A 19237-nucleotide genomic window follows, 5' to 3' on the forward strand; every position below is an offset into this window, starting at 1 on the left:
CATCTTACTTTAGGCCAGCCCCTTGTGTTGTTTGCGTTTTAAGAGAATTTTATAGTTCTTTGGTACTTCTGCCGTTTATATTTTACAGACCTTTGTGGCAACTTGACTAGGCTCAAATCTCTTCAGCAGTTTTATCAAAACAGATCTAGAAGATGTGTGCCCCTCCAGATGTTAAGAGTACACCTCCAATCATTATTAGCCATGCTGGCTGAGGTGAGACCAACTATATCTGGAAGGTCATGTTTCTTATCCAAGAATATGGCTATGAAAGGAAACACTCATTCAATCTTCAAATAGCAACATTTGCATTTATAGTAGGAGGACGGACCAATCCTATTGTTATTTGTAGAATACACAGGGTTGATTATAAGTACCTGAACAGAACCTCATTCAACTTATGGATTTCTGCAAAGGTAAGACAAGAGCTGTATGTTTATTAGGATATTTATCTGTCTTGTAACATGTATCCATTAAATCCTCATGTAGTAATGGGTAAAAAGCATTCCAAGGCAAAGCTACAAGCTTGTAAGCAAATACTATGAGGCTTTGTAAATAAATTTTATTTAAAGTAAACATTTACTGTTTGTCTTCTTCCTACTGGGAATCACAATTTAAGACATTTTAATCTTGCTTACACCGTATGGCAAAAATTCTTCAGGATTTAATAGCATGGATGAGGTAGCGAATAAAGTCTAAAAAGGCTAAAAAATATGCAACAATGCAGGATCAAGTTTCACAATACAGGGTTTTAAGAAATATTCTTTCAATGTAAAAAGTTACAAGGGTGAAGAAGTTAACAGTTTTGGATGAGGCAGACTGTGAAGGGCTAAGGACTAGATTAAAATCTGAAGATACATTATTCATAGTGTCCATGTTCAAGAAGTGTTTAAAAAAGACACCCATAATTCAAATAAACGTCTTCAAGTATGTAGTACAAAGTTTTGCATTACTGGCGACTGAATATTACATAGTAATTGATGCACAAGTAGTTACATTATACCGTAACTACAAATTGGATACATGCTCAACAATTATCTAAAACACTTAGCTTAGTGTAGCTAACGGGGTTTAAACTTCAGATTTGCTGCTGAAGTGTTTATAACCAATTAGAGCATAAACTGTGCAAGAACAGATGTTTCCAAATAGTGAATCCCTCTCAGACACGAGGATAACTTAATAAAATCTTTACATTAAATACCCAGTAAGTAACACTTGCTACTGTACTGAATTTATGCTGAGGTAAATTCCATGCACTTAGGGTTAGCTGGTAAAATGGGACAGCGGCTTTTAACAAAAACCCATCAACATTCACTACGATCATCAATTGTTTAAAAAAGGCAGGTGAATGAAAACAGTAATATGACACTTACAGCCATAAAAATGTATACTAGTGGTTTAATTGGCGAGTGATTATTCAGAGCTGAAAAAAACTCCAGTTTTGTTATTACAATCACAAGTACAATTCACGTAGCATACGTGACAGTTCTTTTATTGTCTGAGATAAGGGAAAAGTTGGGATACCAATAATTGTATTTATTGCAAAGATAGTATTCCACCTGTAAAAGAAATATGGCATTTCACTCACATAACACACTTTTTTTTTTAAATTCAAAACGTGGCTGTCTGTATGAAATGCTAATGGAAAACAGTGATCCCTGTTCACTAATAACTTAAGTTTTTTAAAAAACTTACTAATTTCACTATACGTTTACGTATTTCAGTTCTTAAATCACGTTAATCTATATAACCATTATTAACAGCTCTGTGTCTCTATTACTGCATCAAGCCAAACATTTAAATGCACTTTCACATCAAAAAGATTATATAAACTTTATTTTTGCTTCCCCTTCTGAAAGCTACTGACATTTCAGCAGTCAACTTGGGTTTGTTTTTCTAATTAAAAAAAAACTACAAATGGAGGCCTGAGCAGTTTTCACATTGCCTCACTGGAGATACTGTGTTGTGGCTGACCATCCATCCACACTTGGTACATGATCCCCAATGAGTGAAGTGCTCTCAGGAAGTGGCTCCCAATAAGGCCTACAGTTTAACAGGAAGTGCCACTTTTATTTATATTTCTGATTGACTTTGATACAAGGGGGGAAAGTTATGTATATTTGTCATACTTACAAGCAGCTCCAATCCTGAGTATTTATGGTTTATCTAAACATACAAAAATGTATGTACATTTCTCTCCACTTTTGTTGTAAACATTTGTCAGTATACTTTACATATCCCTTCTTTGAAACATGCAAATCATACATACAGTATAAATACACATTAAAAAAAATACACTCATTCATAAACTAAGCAACAAAAACTGTGGCTGGCATATTCAGTTATAAATAATCAATGTGCGAGGCATTCCATACAGCTAAGAGCAGCCATTCAAACCTACTGTTCTCATCTGTGTTTGTGGAAAATACTGTGATTTTTTGCACCTTCCAAGTCATTTACAGTATTTATAACACTATCGTATGTGGAGATAGGCTCATTTACTATACCTCTTCTTCTCAGAGTGAAGGATAAAGCAGCACTTACATATATTATATATATTTATATATATATATATCTATATAAAGTAGGGCAGCAACTGCTGGGGTTGCGCTTATGAAGGTTTCCATTCTAATATTCTTAAATAAAAAAAGGAGAAAGGGACCAAAGCAACTGGTTACATATTCATTCCTTGGGCACTTAACAGTGAATCCAGCATGTCGAATGTGTCTTTGTAGTCCATATGCTGGCTGTTTGTACTGTACTCGTGACTGGCATCAGGACCGTTCTCCACAGGGTTCTTGTCCAGTTTCACGAGGGTGCTGAGATGTCCGTAGCCCACCTGGTATGCGACAGGGGGAGGAGGGGGTAAGGGAAGGTTAAAAACAGAGTTGAGAGAGGATACATACTGCTTAACAGAGGAAGAACTAGATGAACTACCTGAACTTTTGGAACTTTTGCTCATTTTGGAGTGATGGTTGTGAGAAGCATCATTGATGTACAGCCTCTTTCTTGAAGAGCCGGAACTAGAGGAATTGGCATCACTGCTCAAGCCAACAGGACTCCTCAGAACAGCTGGCGTTAATCCATCACTACTATGTTTAGTGCCACCACTACTACTGCCACCAGTATGGGAATGGGAATGCTTATGACTGCTACCATGATGCCGGTTTATGGAATGTTCCTTGTGCTTTTCCTTGTTAACATGGGGACTAGAGTGCTTGCTTTTCCCACTGCCCTCATCTGATGAGCTATGCCTTTCTGAGGAAGCGACTTTGATTTTCATTTTCAGATCTTCTTTGCTCGAGTTCTTTTCTGTGGGTGGAATGGGTATCCGCAATTTGAGTGACCCGCCTTTTTCCTTTTTGTCAGGCATGTGTTTTTCAGGCTTCTCTGCATTTGTAATGGGAATTTTCATTTTAATAGGGGAAGTTACAGAACTGCTACTTGTTGCTTGGGGTTGAGTGTGCTTTTTGTATTGCTGTTCGGGGCCCATATAGTGTTCTCTTACATCCAGTTCGAGGGTTTCTAGCTTGCGTTTCTCTCTGTATTTATCCAACGACATTTTCTGAGGCATTATTACAGGTGCAGATGTCACCTGCCCATGGTATTTGTTTCCCGGTTTGTGCACAGTAGAATGCTCAGAGAGTTTGTCAGCTCTGTGATGTAATCCTGAATGTAACTGCAATGAAGTGCCTGGTTGAAAGTTTATGTTGAACTGTCCACCAGACAGTGAAGTATCTGGTTTCTGAGAATACATCTGTTCTGTCCTTGTTTGATCTTGGTGCTGAGGCCACTCTTGATGTGCTGACAGACTGTAAGAAGAACCTGGCATTCCTGTGGCCAGTATTGCCAGATTTTCTTGACTATCTTGAACAGAGATACTTCCTGAGTTCAGATGAACTGGGGCAGGAAATGTGGATGCAGATGGTTTTTGGAAAGTTGCATTTGCAGATACACCAGCAACAGCATCTACTAAAATGGAATTCTGAACCAAAGATGAACCAAGAAGGGAGTTATCGGATGCCTGACCATCTCCTTTAGGTTTCCTTGCAGCCTGATTAGCCTACACAAGGATAAAAGTGTAAAATTAGGACATAATCTGAAGTGTAACATCTACAAATACATCTGGCAGTCAGTAGAAGCTACTCAGTTCCAAAACTGAAGAACATGATGCAACTGCAATTAGTTATTTTACTCTGAACCTTGACAAAGAACACTGAGCTCAAAAGCTCAGTGTTTTTGAACATCAGTTGGCTAAATAAAAAAAAAATACTCACTTGGATTAAAATTTCCTTTATGCAAACTTCTGCTGGGGGAGATGATTAACATAAATTCCTCCTTTACTCTGCACATCCTAAACACCTGTTCGGGTTAGAAGACCCTCTAGAACAGTGTGAGGATACAACAAAAGGGAAATTGGCAAATATCACTTCCCCTCTCCTTTCCTCAAGTGGAAGCCTCATCTCGACTTAAGATGCTACCATTTGTGGTAGGGTAACTCTGGGTCTAGCTTACTACATGTCATTTTCACAACTGTTTTATAGTTGTTATAATGAAGATTTTATTGGTTAAATTACTGGAACATCAAAATTCACCTAGCAAGTGATAGGTTGGATGCTGGCTTTCAACAAAGCTGAAAGCAGATCAGCAGATGCTTACATATAGTATAGATGAGGCAGTTTCTTTACCACAACAATCTCTTACCCTCCAATTTCGAATCCTCTTTAATCTATTGGGAGTTTTCTCCAGTATCTGAAGAAACTCATGTGTCAGCTCTGTGAATGAAAACAAAATTAAGTGAAACATCTAAATAACTAGCTCAATTCCTATTAGCAACTGTCAGCACTTTTTAATGACTAGACTTAACAAAATTTATATAGAATACCACTTGATTGTAAACCCCACCCGAAGTGGCTATCTATTCAATCAAAAGAACCTTACATATGCCTGAAACTAGTTTTCTAAGTCACTGCTTAAGATACTTTTTTGGGGGGGGGAGGGGGGATTTAAAAAGTAATGGGGGGAATACAATATATTTTAATGCCACTCCTCAGTATAAACCTCCAGCGTGATCCACCCTGGTAAATACACACCCACACCCAAAACAGTAAATGTAGCATTATTTTTAAAAGGCAGCATTTTTAAAAAAGTGTTAACATTCAGCATGGATGAAGCTATAATAAAAGAAACTTGCATTACATACTGAAATGGTAAAAACCTAGTCTGCAGGTAACTGCTGGATAAGTGCCTTTTTAGCCATCATGGTAAAGGTTAACAGGAATGTCACAAACAAAATAACTAGAAACACAAATTTAAATAAAAGAATAAAGGAAAACAGATTTTACTTACCATCAAGTAATTCTAAAGTAACAGAAGGATCTACATATTCCCACCAATGCTTTCCATCAGTTGATACTGGAATCTCCCAGTTGGACCACTTGCAAGCCAAATGTATACAGACACATGCTATCACAGTTGGTTTGTATTGAAGACAAAATGTAGTAAGGTGCAGACTGTAGTTGGAAATGTTTCACAATGGAAGAACAAACGTCAAACATGGAAAAGAACAAAAAACAAGAAGAGAGCACTTATCACCACAGTATTCAAGGTATATATTATTAAGCTATAAATGTTTGGTTTCTTTTAATGTACAACTTTGGGACTTTATATTAAAAACCAAAACATACAGGTATTCATACACAATAATTTAGATCTGTTTCTGCTGATAAAATGGAAGAACTACTACAGTATTCTGTTCTTCCAGCAGTACAGGAACTTAATACACAAGGAAATCAAAATATTAGCATTCATAAATATCAATATTTCTGCAAAAATATACTTCTTCAAATTTTATGGCATTGTAATGTATGTTTCATTTTGAAAGTTAGTGAAGTAACGTGTAAAGCAACATGTAGGGGGAAAATGAAATCCCTGCCAGTCCAGCCTGCAACATAGTTTGCATTAGTGAAGTCAACCGAGTCATGATCAAGTAAAAAATTCTAGCTGGAAGCAACACAACTGTGGCAATTCCATGTTCTAGCATTGATTTGAAATTTGAGCTAATGAAAAGATATTCATTCTAACAAGTGTGTCCGCCCTAGCAAGTACTTATTAAACAAATATTTGATTATGTGCATATTTACACTAACTATGTCCTAGATCCAGAGATTTAAGCAGAAAAACAATTCCATTTAATCAAGGCAGCCCCACCCAATTCCTCTCATTTCCTTGTCTACTGCAACCTTCAGTGGCCTATCCCAAGCTGTTTCATAGGGTCCACTGTGCCTTAGGATTGGCTTGAGGTGATGGTGGTGGGGTGGATCCTGGAAAGCCCTGCTGCATGAGCAGAGTTCCACTTTTATTATCTCTGGATCCAACACAATGAGCTTAAAATCACATGCTCCTTTCTTTTCTCCACACCATAATCAGTTCATAATTAATCATTCAAACTGCAAGCCAGAATAACATAGGCATTTAGTTCCCTTCATCTCCTCAAACCCTCTTAACAATATCACTTTGAGGGGAGATCATTATTTCCTGTATCCTTGCCACACAATGGATCTCTTCCCAGGTCTTCAGATTTTTGCTTACATATTTTCAAAATTCATCATTTCCCCCTTCTAAACCCTCATTTATATTCTCCATTACCCTGTTTACTGTAGGCTTCTGCTCACTCTTTTTATTTCATTCAATCAAACCAATGTCTGAGTTATATCCCTAATGTCTCTCTAATGTCCTAATGTTCTCTCCATTTAAGTTTAACTCTTAGATATTATTTATAAAGTCGTCTTCTTTCACCATTCCATTTCATATCCGCTTCACATAAGTTAAACCTGTTTTCCTCTCTTTTGCCTCTGGCTTTCTTGCTCTCTCCAAGGCTGGAACTGTGCATCAGAATACAAATTAACCTATCTCCTTTTTGCAAAGTCTACTTTTTTCTATAAAATTAATGACTAGGCTGGTTAACATACTGATAAAATCCCTATCACACAGCCAGGAGAAATAATAAATCAGGATATAGTGTCACTTCCCCCAATTCCTGACTGGTCTTTATCTATGAACCATGAACTGTGAATTAAAATCTAATGATTAATAACAAAATAAGACAACTTCAAACCAGTGGTCATGACTCAAGCTTATTTTAAATCAGTTAACAAGACAGGAATTGGGGAAATAACAACTAAACACTGTTTACTCCTCCTCCCAACCACGCAGTAGTTGAGAGGAGCAGTCAAGACCAAGGCTTTGCTTAGGCCAGCAGATATTTTTTTAAACCCACAATTTTTCCATGCAAATGTCATCTGGGCACTTTCCTGAACACTTGAAATTTATTTACATCTCTCTTCCAACTATCAATTTTACTGAAAACTGCAAACCTACTGGCCAGAGGTCATTTCTGACCAATTAATAGTAGAGCTTTTTTCCCACACAAATATGTTAAAGAACTAGCCAGCTTCTGCACTGAACTAGCCAGCTTCTGCACTGCTAAATAGGCTAGTTCTAATGTAGCTGTAACAAAAGCTTTTTTTTTTTACTACAGCTGTTGTTTGATTTCTTTTTAGAAAAAACAATGCTATTTTATTTTCATTAAGAAAAAAATGCCATTAACTACAAGGGTAAACTAGAAACAGCTTTGTACTTACCAAGATGCTCGGATTTCTAGGTTAAGTTTATCTCTCTGTAATCTTTAGCTGCTATTCAGGCTACCATTTTTAGACTTATGCACTCACAATCGAGAAAAAGTCACCAGAAAGCACCACTACACTTCACATCGTGCATTTAACCCCTTTGTGCCATTAGGCCCTTGTACAATACACCGCACTGCAGACAGGAAGGTACCACCACAGTAGATGGCCCAGTCGCCTGTTGCAACAAGGGTTCGACACAGGTAGGGGACCCTGCAGTAAAGGAAGCTATAGTGTGCTACAACAGTGCAACAAAGAGGTTCAGGATAACAACCTGTTGGTAGCCATGAAATAGGATGTCTGTGCCAAATCCTTGCTTGCTGTAAGAAAAAAAGAAACAATGAAATTAGACACCAGTATAGTTAATTCCCCAAACTAAAATGCTTTCTATGTGAAGATAACACAAGCGGCCCACTTGCAAATGAACACAATGCAAGCCATTGCCAAGGCAAAGTTTGTGTTTACTCAGCTACTCTTCAAACTAACTCTGCTACAAGGTTTCTTGAAACATGAATTTATTTATTTAATCAAAGCAACACAACAAGCTAGCCAGCACTTCAAACTAATTCAACTAATATGTTTTGAGGTAATTCAAATTGTCTTCATAGCCTGAGCCTTACAACTCAACTACTAATAGGTTTGCTCTAAGTAAATCATAGATGACCTCCATCTTGCCAATAAAAATGAAGCTGGAGGTCAGCAAAAAAACATCTGATTCTCTATAGTTTTCAGTGGTCACCACCAGTTTTTCACCCTGCCATCACCATTACTCTAGCAAAAGGAGGCGGCCCTCAGTGTCAGCCAACCTAGAAACTCAGCGTAACATTATGTTGATGATGTACAGATTTTTCCATCTTTGCTTTAGCACTGCTGACCCTTTAAGGAAGACAGCTCACAGCAGCACCTGTCCACTAGAGAGGTGGGCATGGTTTGGGGAAAACGGCTTACAGGCCAAACTGGATGCTCTGGCAGACCAAGACTGGCCCACAGGCTGGAGGCTCCCCACTTATATTGTAGGATGTCATTACAGTGGTACCTCGATTTAAGAACAATTTGGTTTACAAACTCCGCAAAACCGAAAATAGTGTCTTGGTTTGAAAACTCTACCTCGGTCTGAGAAGGGAATCCAAACACTGGAAGGGCACTGGCAGTGGGAGTCCTCATTAGGGAAAGCGCGCCTCGGTTTAAGAACGGACTTCCGGAATGGATTAAGTTCGTAAACCAAGGTACCACTGTAGTTCTTTTAATTTGTCAAATGTTGATGTCACAACACTAAAAGAAGATTTCTGATCATGTATTCTCCAATCCTGCCCCTTTGAAAGGTGGTGGCAGTGTTGGGATAAAGAACTGCTTGGGATAAAGAACTGCTTCTTCAAAATTCACAAGGTAAAGAGAGACTAAACTGCGCTTTCGCAAACAACTGTCTTCTTCACCTGCACTTTTTCAGATGATGAACTTTTTAAAATAATGTATGTGAAAGTATGGAAGCAGATAAAGACCTTCTTATAGGCTATCAATGTTTGTAAGATGGTGACCAGCAAATTCGAATAAACTGATGGATCAGAAAGACTGAGGAAACAGATGCAAAAGCCATTGTATATAATGCTGTCTTGCTAAATTCTTCTAATTTAAAATAATAGTCACCTAAAAAAACAACCACTTTTTAAGGTATTACCATAGCATCTTAATTCTAGCCATTCGTTTTCAGGCAAGTACAACTTAAAAAAGAAAAAGAAAAACCAGGAGTCAGCAGCCTGGGAGTCCTTGGCTTAATTTCATGGAGCTAGAAAGGAGGACAAAATGTGGGGAGTGGGGGTGCTGCAGAAAGAAAAATGAGTGCCTCCTCCCACTTCTGGTACTAGGTCCATACATTTTTTACTCCAACGCTACCTACCATAGACTACTCAGAAGGAATATAGCCCCAGACAGAAAAAGGTTGCCCACAATTGTTTAAAATTCAGGGAACCTTGGCTCAGTTCTCACTATGAGTGTGACACATCATTTAATCCATATGCGGTCCAGAAATTAGGCAGGTCTACCTCATTAAAAAGAAAGAATAAAAATAAATATATTACAATTGAATAAGATGGGAGGCCTAGGAGAAAAGTATTTGCAGATCTAGAAAGGGAAAAGAGAGTCAGAACAGTTAATGCTGTGAAAACTGACCAATGCTTCAAAAGCAACTATGTATTGCAAGTACTTAATAATTTCCATCTATGGCCTGTTATCTGCCTTGCTTTGCAAAAAGAAAAATCCTTTATCCCCAATTCCATTGATTGTATATGGATGTCTACCTTATTCTCTGATCATCTTACAGCAAAATCACCCGTATCAGCAATATCTACGAAATATGTACCTGGAGGGCCAATTTTTACTTTAAAAACACACCACACAACTTATAATCTACATATCCTTTATAGATCCAGGTAAAAACAAAACCTAGTAGTGATTTACTCACAGCAGAAGTAATACTCCAGAAACAGTTTTAGTAAGTCACACCACCTTCCTACAGAGATGTAGGGAAAGAATCAGTTAAATTGTTACTGACCTCTCACTAACTGCGTACATTTCACAACATCTGTGTGTGGATGCTCAATGGTAATCTCAAAACCTGAAAAATTAAATGTGTTATTTCACAAACTTACATTATATATGTCCATAAATTTAAAAGTACCTGGGGTCATGTTTCTTTCAAGTGAGTAATAATCTCATAATGAACTACTAAAGTAAGTTTAGGGTACTTGCATTGAATGTTTTTTTAAAAAAATGCAAGCAGTTATACTGCTTAGTTACTATGTGTACATTTATTGCAGTAAGTGTGGTTATACTAGATTAACTCTGAAAGGACAGGCTATAAACATGGTGAAAAGACAAGAATAAAATGGCTTCTATGATCAGATTTCTCCTAATAAGTATGTTGTGTGTCCATCAATCAAATATGTAAGTATTCTATTACTGGAACTACACTATAATGTGAAGATATTATTGGCTATACAGTTGCTTTAAGAATATCATATATACATTTAATATACTTACCTAAAGTTTGAAGCATTATTGTTTCAAGTATAACCAGCTCTTGGGCCTGCTGAAGGTATGCCTAATAATAAAGAAAAATGCTGAAGCATCAATACAGCAACTTTAACAAGTTAATAATACCAAAGTATATACCAAATAAACTGATTGGCTATCAACACTTATTTTGGGGTACACATCACAGTCACCAAGACAGCAAGAAACTATTTTCTCTCATGCTTTTGTTTCTTTCATGATGTCTTAAAACACACAGTTCTGATTAGTCTCATTACAACAGTTGTCTCTAATATGCATAGCAATATTGGGGATGTTCAGACATTTATTTCCCTTTCTTACCTCTAAGCATAGTGAGATCAGAAATGGCTCCTGGGTTCGAACCCTCTTCTCAACATTTTTATGTTCCCCTCAACTGTATGAAAAGGCAATGCTTGAACAGAGTATGTTGTTTGTATATGTCCCTAACCTGCAAAGTGCTTAAATAAATGCACAACACCCAGTTTAAGTTTTGAAAGGAGCTCAATACAGGAAGGAAGGAGGCACATTGAGACTCCTGCTCTCATTGCATGTAGAGGTGAGATGGACAACATAATGTTTGAATAGCTTAATATTTTATGAGAAGAGATGGTCATCGGAGGGAAGTAGAAAAAATGTGTAATATGGCAAAATCTGCCAATAAAGCAAAAAACAAGCATTTTTCCCCAGTTGGAAGAAACATTTTTTTTCCAATTAAAAAAGTTATTTTGATTTCAAACTATTAGGACAGGCTGCATTTAATATCATTTAATATTAAGTAGAAATGTATTATCTGTGAATTCAAATATGCAATGGGAAGGAACAACGCAGCTTACAATTCTGCCAAGACTAAAGGAAAAACCTGGCAGTCTTTTAAAGTGTCAGTTATGCTTTATGAAGACTAATGTGTACGTACATCACTCTTTGTGTCCAGCTCTTGATGATGAAGGCAAGCATGTGCTACTTTGATAACATGTTCGAGTTTTCGTGGCTGTTCTTCCACTTTTGCAGCCAAAAATAATGCAGTAGGAGATATAATCTGTCAAACAAAAAATGCTTCAGTCAGAACAATGTTGCAACACATCTCCCATAAGATTAGTTATCTCTAACAAATGGGTAAATCTTAAAACAAGAGTGATAAAGCCTTGTGGAAGTTCTGCCATCTAGAAATATTAGAATGCAGCACTTTTCCTGAAATAGCCTTTATAGAATCAATGAAAGCACAAGACTTACTGAAAGTGTTTAATATCCTATGCAGCAAAGATTGCCAATATGTATTTATCTTCATTTCTACTGTTTCAATGCAACAGGTGAGAGGGTGCAACTGCTTCGTCTTGCAGCCAATTGTTATTTGAACCAAAGTTTGAGGTGTGACTATTTTTGTCAATTAGACATGGTGTTAATTGCTCAACCCATTCTCTAATTATGCTAGTCCTCCCCTCAAAGGTATGCTATGATTTAAACCAAGGCAACCAATACAACTGTGGATGATCTATATATCAAAAAGATAGGGAGCATGACCCTGCCAATTCTCATGTACTCCCTAGTACAGGAGAGCTTTCAATCATTTTAGATCACTGTTGTGGGCAAGGAGATAGTGCCAAGGTAGGGTGTGATTCAGCTCCTACTGAACAAGAAGGCTCCAAATGATGGTACACAAAACTCCTGGACTGCCTCAGGTGAGTTATCTTGTGGAGTTCCACAGGGTTCTATCTTATCTTTTAATATCTATAATAAATCATTAGATGAGTTCACCATGGGTATGGGGGCATGGAGTCATTAGTTTGCTAATGGCACTCAGCTCTGTTTTCCCATTCTGTTTGCATCAGGCATGCCAATGATGTTCTTGCTTGGTTGCTTAGGCTCAGTGAGGGCCTAGGTGGGTGTGAGCAACCCAGATAAGTATCACATATTGACACTGGGCAGTTTTATTGATCAGGGCTTAGGAACAATTCCAAAATTTAAGGAAGTCACACTCAAGAATTTGTCTTCACCCAACACTGCTTTTGAATGTCCACATGGAGCTGTGGCTAGGAATGCAGCACATCAGTTTTGGCTGATATGCCAGCTCTACACATTGAGACTAAGTATCTGTCACTGTCACAGTCACACAGAGCATGGCAACTTATCTCAACTACTATAATGCTCTTTGAAGTGTGGCTGCCACTGGGCACTGAACAGAAACCTCAGATGGCCTAGGGTGCAGCAGCACAAAATGGTCAGTCGCTGGGAGTTGGTGATATCATTTACTCATGAATTCCAGTGTTGGTTTGTGTCCAGGCCTACATTTGCCAACTTAGTGCCAGCTAGGTGTTTGAACATCAATCCCACCCACCCCCAGCATAGTTGATGGGAATTGTTGTCCAAGCACATCTTAAGGGCACCAGGTTGTTCGAGAATATGGAAAGTACAGTTCTTGACATTTGAACCTGAGTCAAGACTGCTTTCGAAAGCACCTTCTCAAAAATACTGCCCCCTCCCTGCAAGGAGTCAAAATCAGCAGAAGAGATGTTGCCCTTGGTGCTGCCATCATATGAAGTGAACATATCTAACCTCAAACAAGCATATTTTTGGTGATGGTATCTGAACTGTACAATTCCCTTCCTTAAAGTGTCCCACCAGATGCTTTCCAGAATTTGTGAATGTATGATATATCAAGCCTTTACAAAGTTTTAATTCTGTTCCCCTTTACCCCAAGTAGTGCTCTAAGCAACTGATTTGTCCATACTTGGATCCTAAAGTTATTTAGCAATTAGCATTCTGCCACCAATGTTTACAGTTTCTCCAAGATATTAAAGCATGGCAGCCTGCTAAAGTTCCTTGCAAAACAGTAATATCTTCTGCCCATTTACTGCATTTTCTCTTTTGTCCTAAAAAAAAGACTTTTATAACAAAATTTAGCCACAAGTAGTATCATGTCCAAACGCTTTTAAAGAATATCTAACACTAATGAATCCTTATGGGATACACTGTTTACATTACAGCTATTTATCAGAATAATCATAGAATCTATTCAGTAGCAGTGAAAAATAGGAAAAAAACAGTATTAGAATCACAGTTTCCTACTGTGTTTGTACTATTTCAACCAAACAGTCTATGTTTCTTAAAGCAAAATTTAAGTCCTCTTAATATGGCTAACACACACTATCAGCAAGAGAAGGATGCTACCTATAACCATCAAGCTCCATCTGCAACATCTAGCCTGTGTGAGCATCTGTCTCCAAACCATGACCATTTCTGGCTATTACAGAAGACAGAAGTACTTTGTCTAGGTGTCCTGAAGTTTCTAAGCTACATAAGCTGCCAACAAGCTGACTAAACAAAACCTATGATTGCTGGAATAACAAAGCAAGAATAATACCAGAAACTAGACTCTTGGTCAGAGCACCATATTCAGCACCTTGGCTGCAAGCAAAGGGGGAACTTGCTTGTAGAAATGACAAGCCACATTTACAACCAGGGTTTTCTTTCTACCCTGGCAATATCAATAGCTTGTCTATGCAAGTACAGTCGTACCTTGGCTCCTGAACGCCTTGGTACTCGTACATATTGGCTCCCAAATGCCAAAAACCCGGAAGTGTTCTGGTTTTCAAATATTTTTCGGAAGCCAAATGTCCAACATGGCTTCCACTTGAATGCAGGAAGCTCCTGCAGCCAATCGGAAACCGCACCTTGGTTTTCAAACCATTTCAGGAGTTGAATGGACTTCCGGAACGGATTAAGCTCAAGAACCAAGGTATGACTGTATGGCCACAATAACTACAACAAAACTGCAGCTATGCACACAACTGCTTCATGTGTATGCACTACTTTGGATCCATGTTCAACACTACAGCGTTTTTATTTCTTATATCCCAGTTTCAAAAATACTGCATTTTATCACTCATTACAAAAATGTAAGCATTCATTATCCACTCCAAACGATACAAAATTAGATAAGGGGCACTTACTTACAATAAACTCCCACTGTGTTTATGCTAATTACATTTGTAAAGAAATTTCATTACTGAACTTTTTAGAAATACCTTTAAGGCTCTTGTTAGTTTCTGGAGGACATGAGAGACTGCAGCTTACAAGGCACATTGGCACAGGTCTATCAGGTTCCAATTTCATTATGAACCACAAACTCCACTCCAGTTTATAAGCAGCTGGTGTTGTATCCAACATTCTGTAAGCAGAACTTCTGGAGATTTTCGGGGGGGGGGGCGCACAGGGAAAAGTTTCACCTCACAAGTGGACATGTCTTGTATTAAAGGGACAGGAATACTGGACACTGCCCATGGCTTCCAAGTACTGCTATCATGCATCCTTCACTGGCATTAATGCCCCCCAAATGAACTGATTGGAGCATGAATTATTCAAACTCTCTTAACTCACAGAGCTGTGAAAGAATCTCCCTAACCATGGTCATCCACTCATTGGAGAGTCTAAGCAAGACACACACTCACCTAAATCAAAATCAGCACAGCATTTTTAGTTCATGAAGAGATACTAATAGTAAACAAGATTTTATAAATGAGATTCTCTTACCATAGGTGACTACTTACATGCAGAAATAACAGACTGAGACTAACTAATGTCAAAGAAATTTTTAAATAAATGCTACATATCCCACAAATAGCACTGTTCTTATAAAGGCTTAGATGTATAAAAGCTAAAAAAAAAAGGCTTAGATGTACTTACATTTCTATTAAATTTTGTGAAGGAATGATGCATATAAAACCTGTGCATGTAAACAATTGCGGTATTAATTGTAAGTTGAGATCTAAAGAGAGAGTTAAGGAAGTTTTGTTTAAGTACCCAAATTAGAATTCTCTCTCCAAGTGCTTAAATTGAACCATAAGACACAATATGTAAAAGACAAGACTAATTTATTTTCATTTCATTCAGATATAACTTTAAAATATCTGTTAAATTAACAGGGGAACACACTTTATAACCCAAACTTCAATAGGCTGTATCTAGTCCAGGGCTCACAGATAAAGAATTGTGCCCCCATCCCCCAAAGGGTAAAACCACTCGCAAGAAAGGCTGGAATGTAGGGCAAGAAGCTTCATTGGGAGTGGTGAATTCAGAAAATCAGGAATGGTGTGTTTGAAATCACACTGCATTGGCTGTAACTTATTCATATTTTTAAATTAATACTAATTATTTTTTTTACTTGTACACAGCCATTCTGGGTGGTTGGTACGTTGTCATTGTTGATATTTTTCAAAGATGTATACTAAAGCTTTCAAGATTTTCAGATTATTCCACATTTTAGTCTACATTATGTTTGTTGGGAAAAGCCACACAAAGTTTGTTGTTTTAGAAATGATTAACTTTCTGCAAGTATTCCTAGTGTAGGAAACTGTAAATAAGTCATCACTGTAAATCTAGAAAAGCTGTTGCTAATCAAGGCATCCAGTCACATATTCACAAGTTTAGACAATGTTTATTTGTCAAACAAGAACACACAGTGGGTTCACAACGTTATCCACACAGGACTTACAGGAAATTGGTGATGGGTGATTAAACTTTACTGTAATAAGTTTGTTGCAGTCTGTGAAAGTGGGTTTGAGGATAAAGTTAGCCTACTACTTAATATACCCAATGGGGGGAAATGTTTGTTCAACCTATTATAGCAGATTATCCTTGCTAAAAATAATAATTAAAACATCTGTGATTATGTCTAAATTCTGCAGAGAAAGAAAGTTTTTAGAATAAGCCTGTCATCATTCCTGATTTCAGACAACTGAAGGCGTTGTATAGAACACCCAATACATTCTACAGTGCCTAACTTTCCTTTTGAGATGATGGACTATTTGCAGTACTTTGACCATTTTTTATTTTATTTCAGAACAAGAATGGGGGGGGAGCATTTGCTAGGCTGCGGAAAAGCTGCCCTGTGTGATCTCCTCAATCCACATGCTAGGAGAAGCATCAAATCTCCTCCACTTGAATGTGTGTAGGGAGGGGCAGGCTTCTGTTCCTTTTCATACCTATCTCAATTATTCTCAATTTACCAAAAAAAAAAACAACCAACCCACATAGCTTAAACTAACAACTTGCTATCTAAACCTGAGATTAAGAAGACGAAACCCTATCACGTATGCACAAAGCCATTACTGAACAGTTAAGCTGAAACAAGACGGCTGCACTTCAAAAGGCCCCCTTTTTCTCTGCGCCAAGGGGCGACAACTACAAAAAAAGCCTCATTTTCAGCCCCGCACAGAACTCACAAGCCACACAAACACAAACGAGGCAGTACAGGTCACCCCGTGCCAGCAGGATCTGGGGCCTGCAAGGCCATCGCGCCGAGCCGTTAACGCAGCCGCCGAACAAAACCCTCCCTCCGTCCCCGACTCCCGGGGGATCCTGTGGCGCCTCCCTCCCACCCACCCCCTCAGCCGGAGAAGAAGGGAAAGGCGAGCCAGGAGGAGGAGGAGGAGGAGGAGCCAGATCAGGCGAGGCCTCCTCGGCTCCCCAAAGGGGCCGCCTGCCTGGAGGAAAAACTCGGCCTTGGGGTGGGGAGCAGCCGGAGAGTGTCTTTCCTGTCTCTTTAGGCCCGCGACCACCACTCCCCGTCCCTCTGCCCGCCGCCTTCGCCCCAGAAGGATACACGTTGAGGCGCTGGCCCATGTCCTGGATGAGGTTGGCTGCCTGCTGCCGGTACGAGAGCTCCTTGTCGGCCTCGACGCCGCAGCGGCGAGACGGCGTGTTCTCCAGCTGCTCCCGGCTGAAGAACCAGCGAGGGGTCCCCGGGCCGCCTCCGCCTCCGCTCCCTCCGCCAGCCCCGCGCGACGCTGAACTCGCGCCAGGTCCGGAACCCGCCACAGCCGCCGCCATGACACAACCACTTCCTCCTCCTCCTCCTCCCGCAGCGGCAACCGGCACGCCCGACTCCTCCTCCTCCTCTGTCGCGGCCTCTCTCGCGACAACTCAGAATCCCGCGAGGAAGAGCCACGGGGCTTCCGCTCCTCTCCGGCTTTATGTATGCATACATATATAAACAACAACACCCGGAAACCATAGAGTTGTCCATAGACTCTGAATGAGCCGCAGAGTCGGCAAGGGCGCGCGTTACTCTTTGGCTGTTCTCTCTCTATGATATGGTGCAACTCGTCTTCAGATTTTGCCTCAGCTTTAGAGGAATCGAATTGTAGCAGCAGTACGTGCAGTATTGAATAGCAGCAATACGTTCAGTATTGAGTCCTGCCGGCTGCTGCCTGGAGGCTTATCTTCTCGGTTCCTTTACTCCTCCTTACCCGCCTTTTCTTTCCCCCTCAAGGGAGGAAAAGGCGGATTTCAGCGCCGCTGTGAAATTTAAGGCGGTCTGATGCGAAAGGGGACAGGTCTGAGCGCCCCATGATATGCTCAATTCAGTGCAGACATTTGCTGTGTTCTATTCACTTGAATGCTGACACCTGCCCTTTCACTACTCTGGCTGTAGCCCTATGCAGACATGGGGGTAGGCCTGACTGAACGCAGTGGGGTTTACTTACAAAGAAGCATGAATGGGCTTGTATGAATGGGGCTGTAAGTAATGGTGCTGAAGCAGGGAACCGTTCCAGGGAACCGTTCCTTCCTTGAGATATCCTCCTTCTGCCCACCCAGTTGCTAAGCAGCAATTTGAGTAGGCAACTGTCAACTGGGCCTCAATGAAAGGAAAGCAGGAGCTTGGAGGAAGGGTTTTATTCGTGAGAATAAGAGAGGGAAAGTGAACACAACAGCTCTGCAAGAGATGTGCTTGTTAACCTAGTCTTTTCTGTCCTGAGAGGAGCAGACAAGAGGTGTCCAAAATATAAGTCTAGCAGCAATGTAGTCTCTGACTGAAAGTTCTGGAGGAAGGAAAGGGCCCCTGGGGCCCAAAACCAATGTTACAACGAATCAGCACCCTCATGAAATCACACATTATGCTGGCAGATTTCCTTATCACTCATGTCTGTTCCCCTTTCCTTCCTCCAGAACCTTCAAACAGAGACTACATTGCTGCTAGCTAGGCTTGTGTTTGGGACATAATGCCTCTGGTTCAATTCTCTTTCCCTCACACCATCCCCCACTGAGATTCATTAAATTTCTCTTAGGCTCTCTGACAGAGTAGGAATCTGATGTACCACGAACATTTGCACACTCATCAAACCAACAAAAAATTAGATTTAGTAAAAGAGATCATCTGCCCTGTTTTGCATTTCTCAGAACTAAAGTGAATGTAGCCATCCTCCTACTCTGCAAAAGAATGTCAAAGGGAGCCTCCAGCACAAAATTGCTGAACGTGAACTTATCAAAGCAAATTAGATTTTTTGTGTTTTAGCCATGACTCAAGATAGTGGCCTCCTATCGCACCAAAGGTGTTAATTAACTTAGCAATGCCAGGATGATTGTATTCTCAGGATGATTGTGTTGTCAGGATGATTGTATTATTCGCTGCTGTGAATGGTTGCTTTATATTAGGCTTTACATAGAATTGTCCTGATTGTTCTTTTTGCATTTAATTGCATATGATTGCCCCATTCAAAAGGTGGTCACCT

The 19237-nt window shown here is 39.5% G+C and overlaps 2 protein-coding genes across 4 annotated transcripts in view; one reads left to right on the forward strand and one right to left on the reverse strand.

The window, feature by feature from the left end:
* Positions 1-402: 402 nt before the first annotated feature.
* CCNT2 (cyclin T2) lies at positions 403-17618 on the reverse strand. 3 transcript variants are annotated; one of them, XM_083582311.1, is made up of 10 exons: positions 17329-17602; positions 15411-15492; positions 11644-11766; positions 10719-10779; positions 10231-10293; positions 7957-8002; positions 5347-5510; positions 4702-4772; positions 2935-4060; positions 403-2836 (listed from the first exon to the last, which is right to left on the reverse strand). In XM_083582311.1, the coding sequence occupies exons 1-10, from the start codon at positions 17553-17555 to the stop codon at positions 2772-2774; spliced, it is 2028 nt and encodes a 675-aa protein (XP_083438437.1). In that variant the 5' UTR covers positions 17556-17602; the 3' UTR covers positions 403-2771. The 3 variants fall into 3 exon arrangements, 2 of the variants coding, with proteins under 2 accessions (XP_083438437.1, XP_083438436.1); XM_083582310.1 differs by having other exon boundaries at positions 403-4060; XR_014540978.1 differs by lacking the exon at positions 403-2836 and having other exon boundaries at positions 3350-4060; positions 7641-8002; positions 17329-17618.
* Positions 17619-17990: 372 nt separating this feature from the next.
* TMEM163 (transmembrane protein 163) overlaps positions 17991-19237 on the forward strand; it is a 108118-nt gene continuing 106871 nt past the window's right edge. Inside the window, exon 1 of the mRNA XM_083583097.1 lies at positions 17991-18177. The gene's annotated coding sequence lies outside the window, so the exon portion shown is untranslated. The remainder of the gene's footprint in view (positions 18178-19237) is intronic.

This window comes from Podarcis filfolensis (genome assembly GCF_964270895.1).
Source record: "Podarcis filfolensis genome assembly, chromosome: 1".
NCBI lineage: Eukaryota > Metazoa > Chordata > Lepidosauria > Squamata > Lacertidae > Podarcis > Podarcis filfolensis.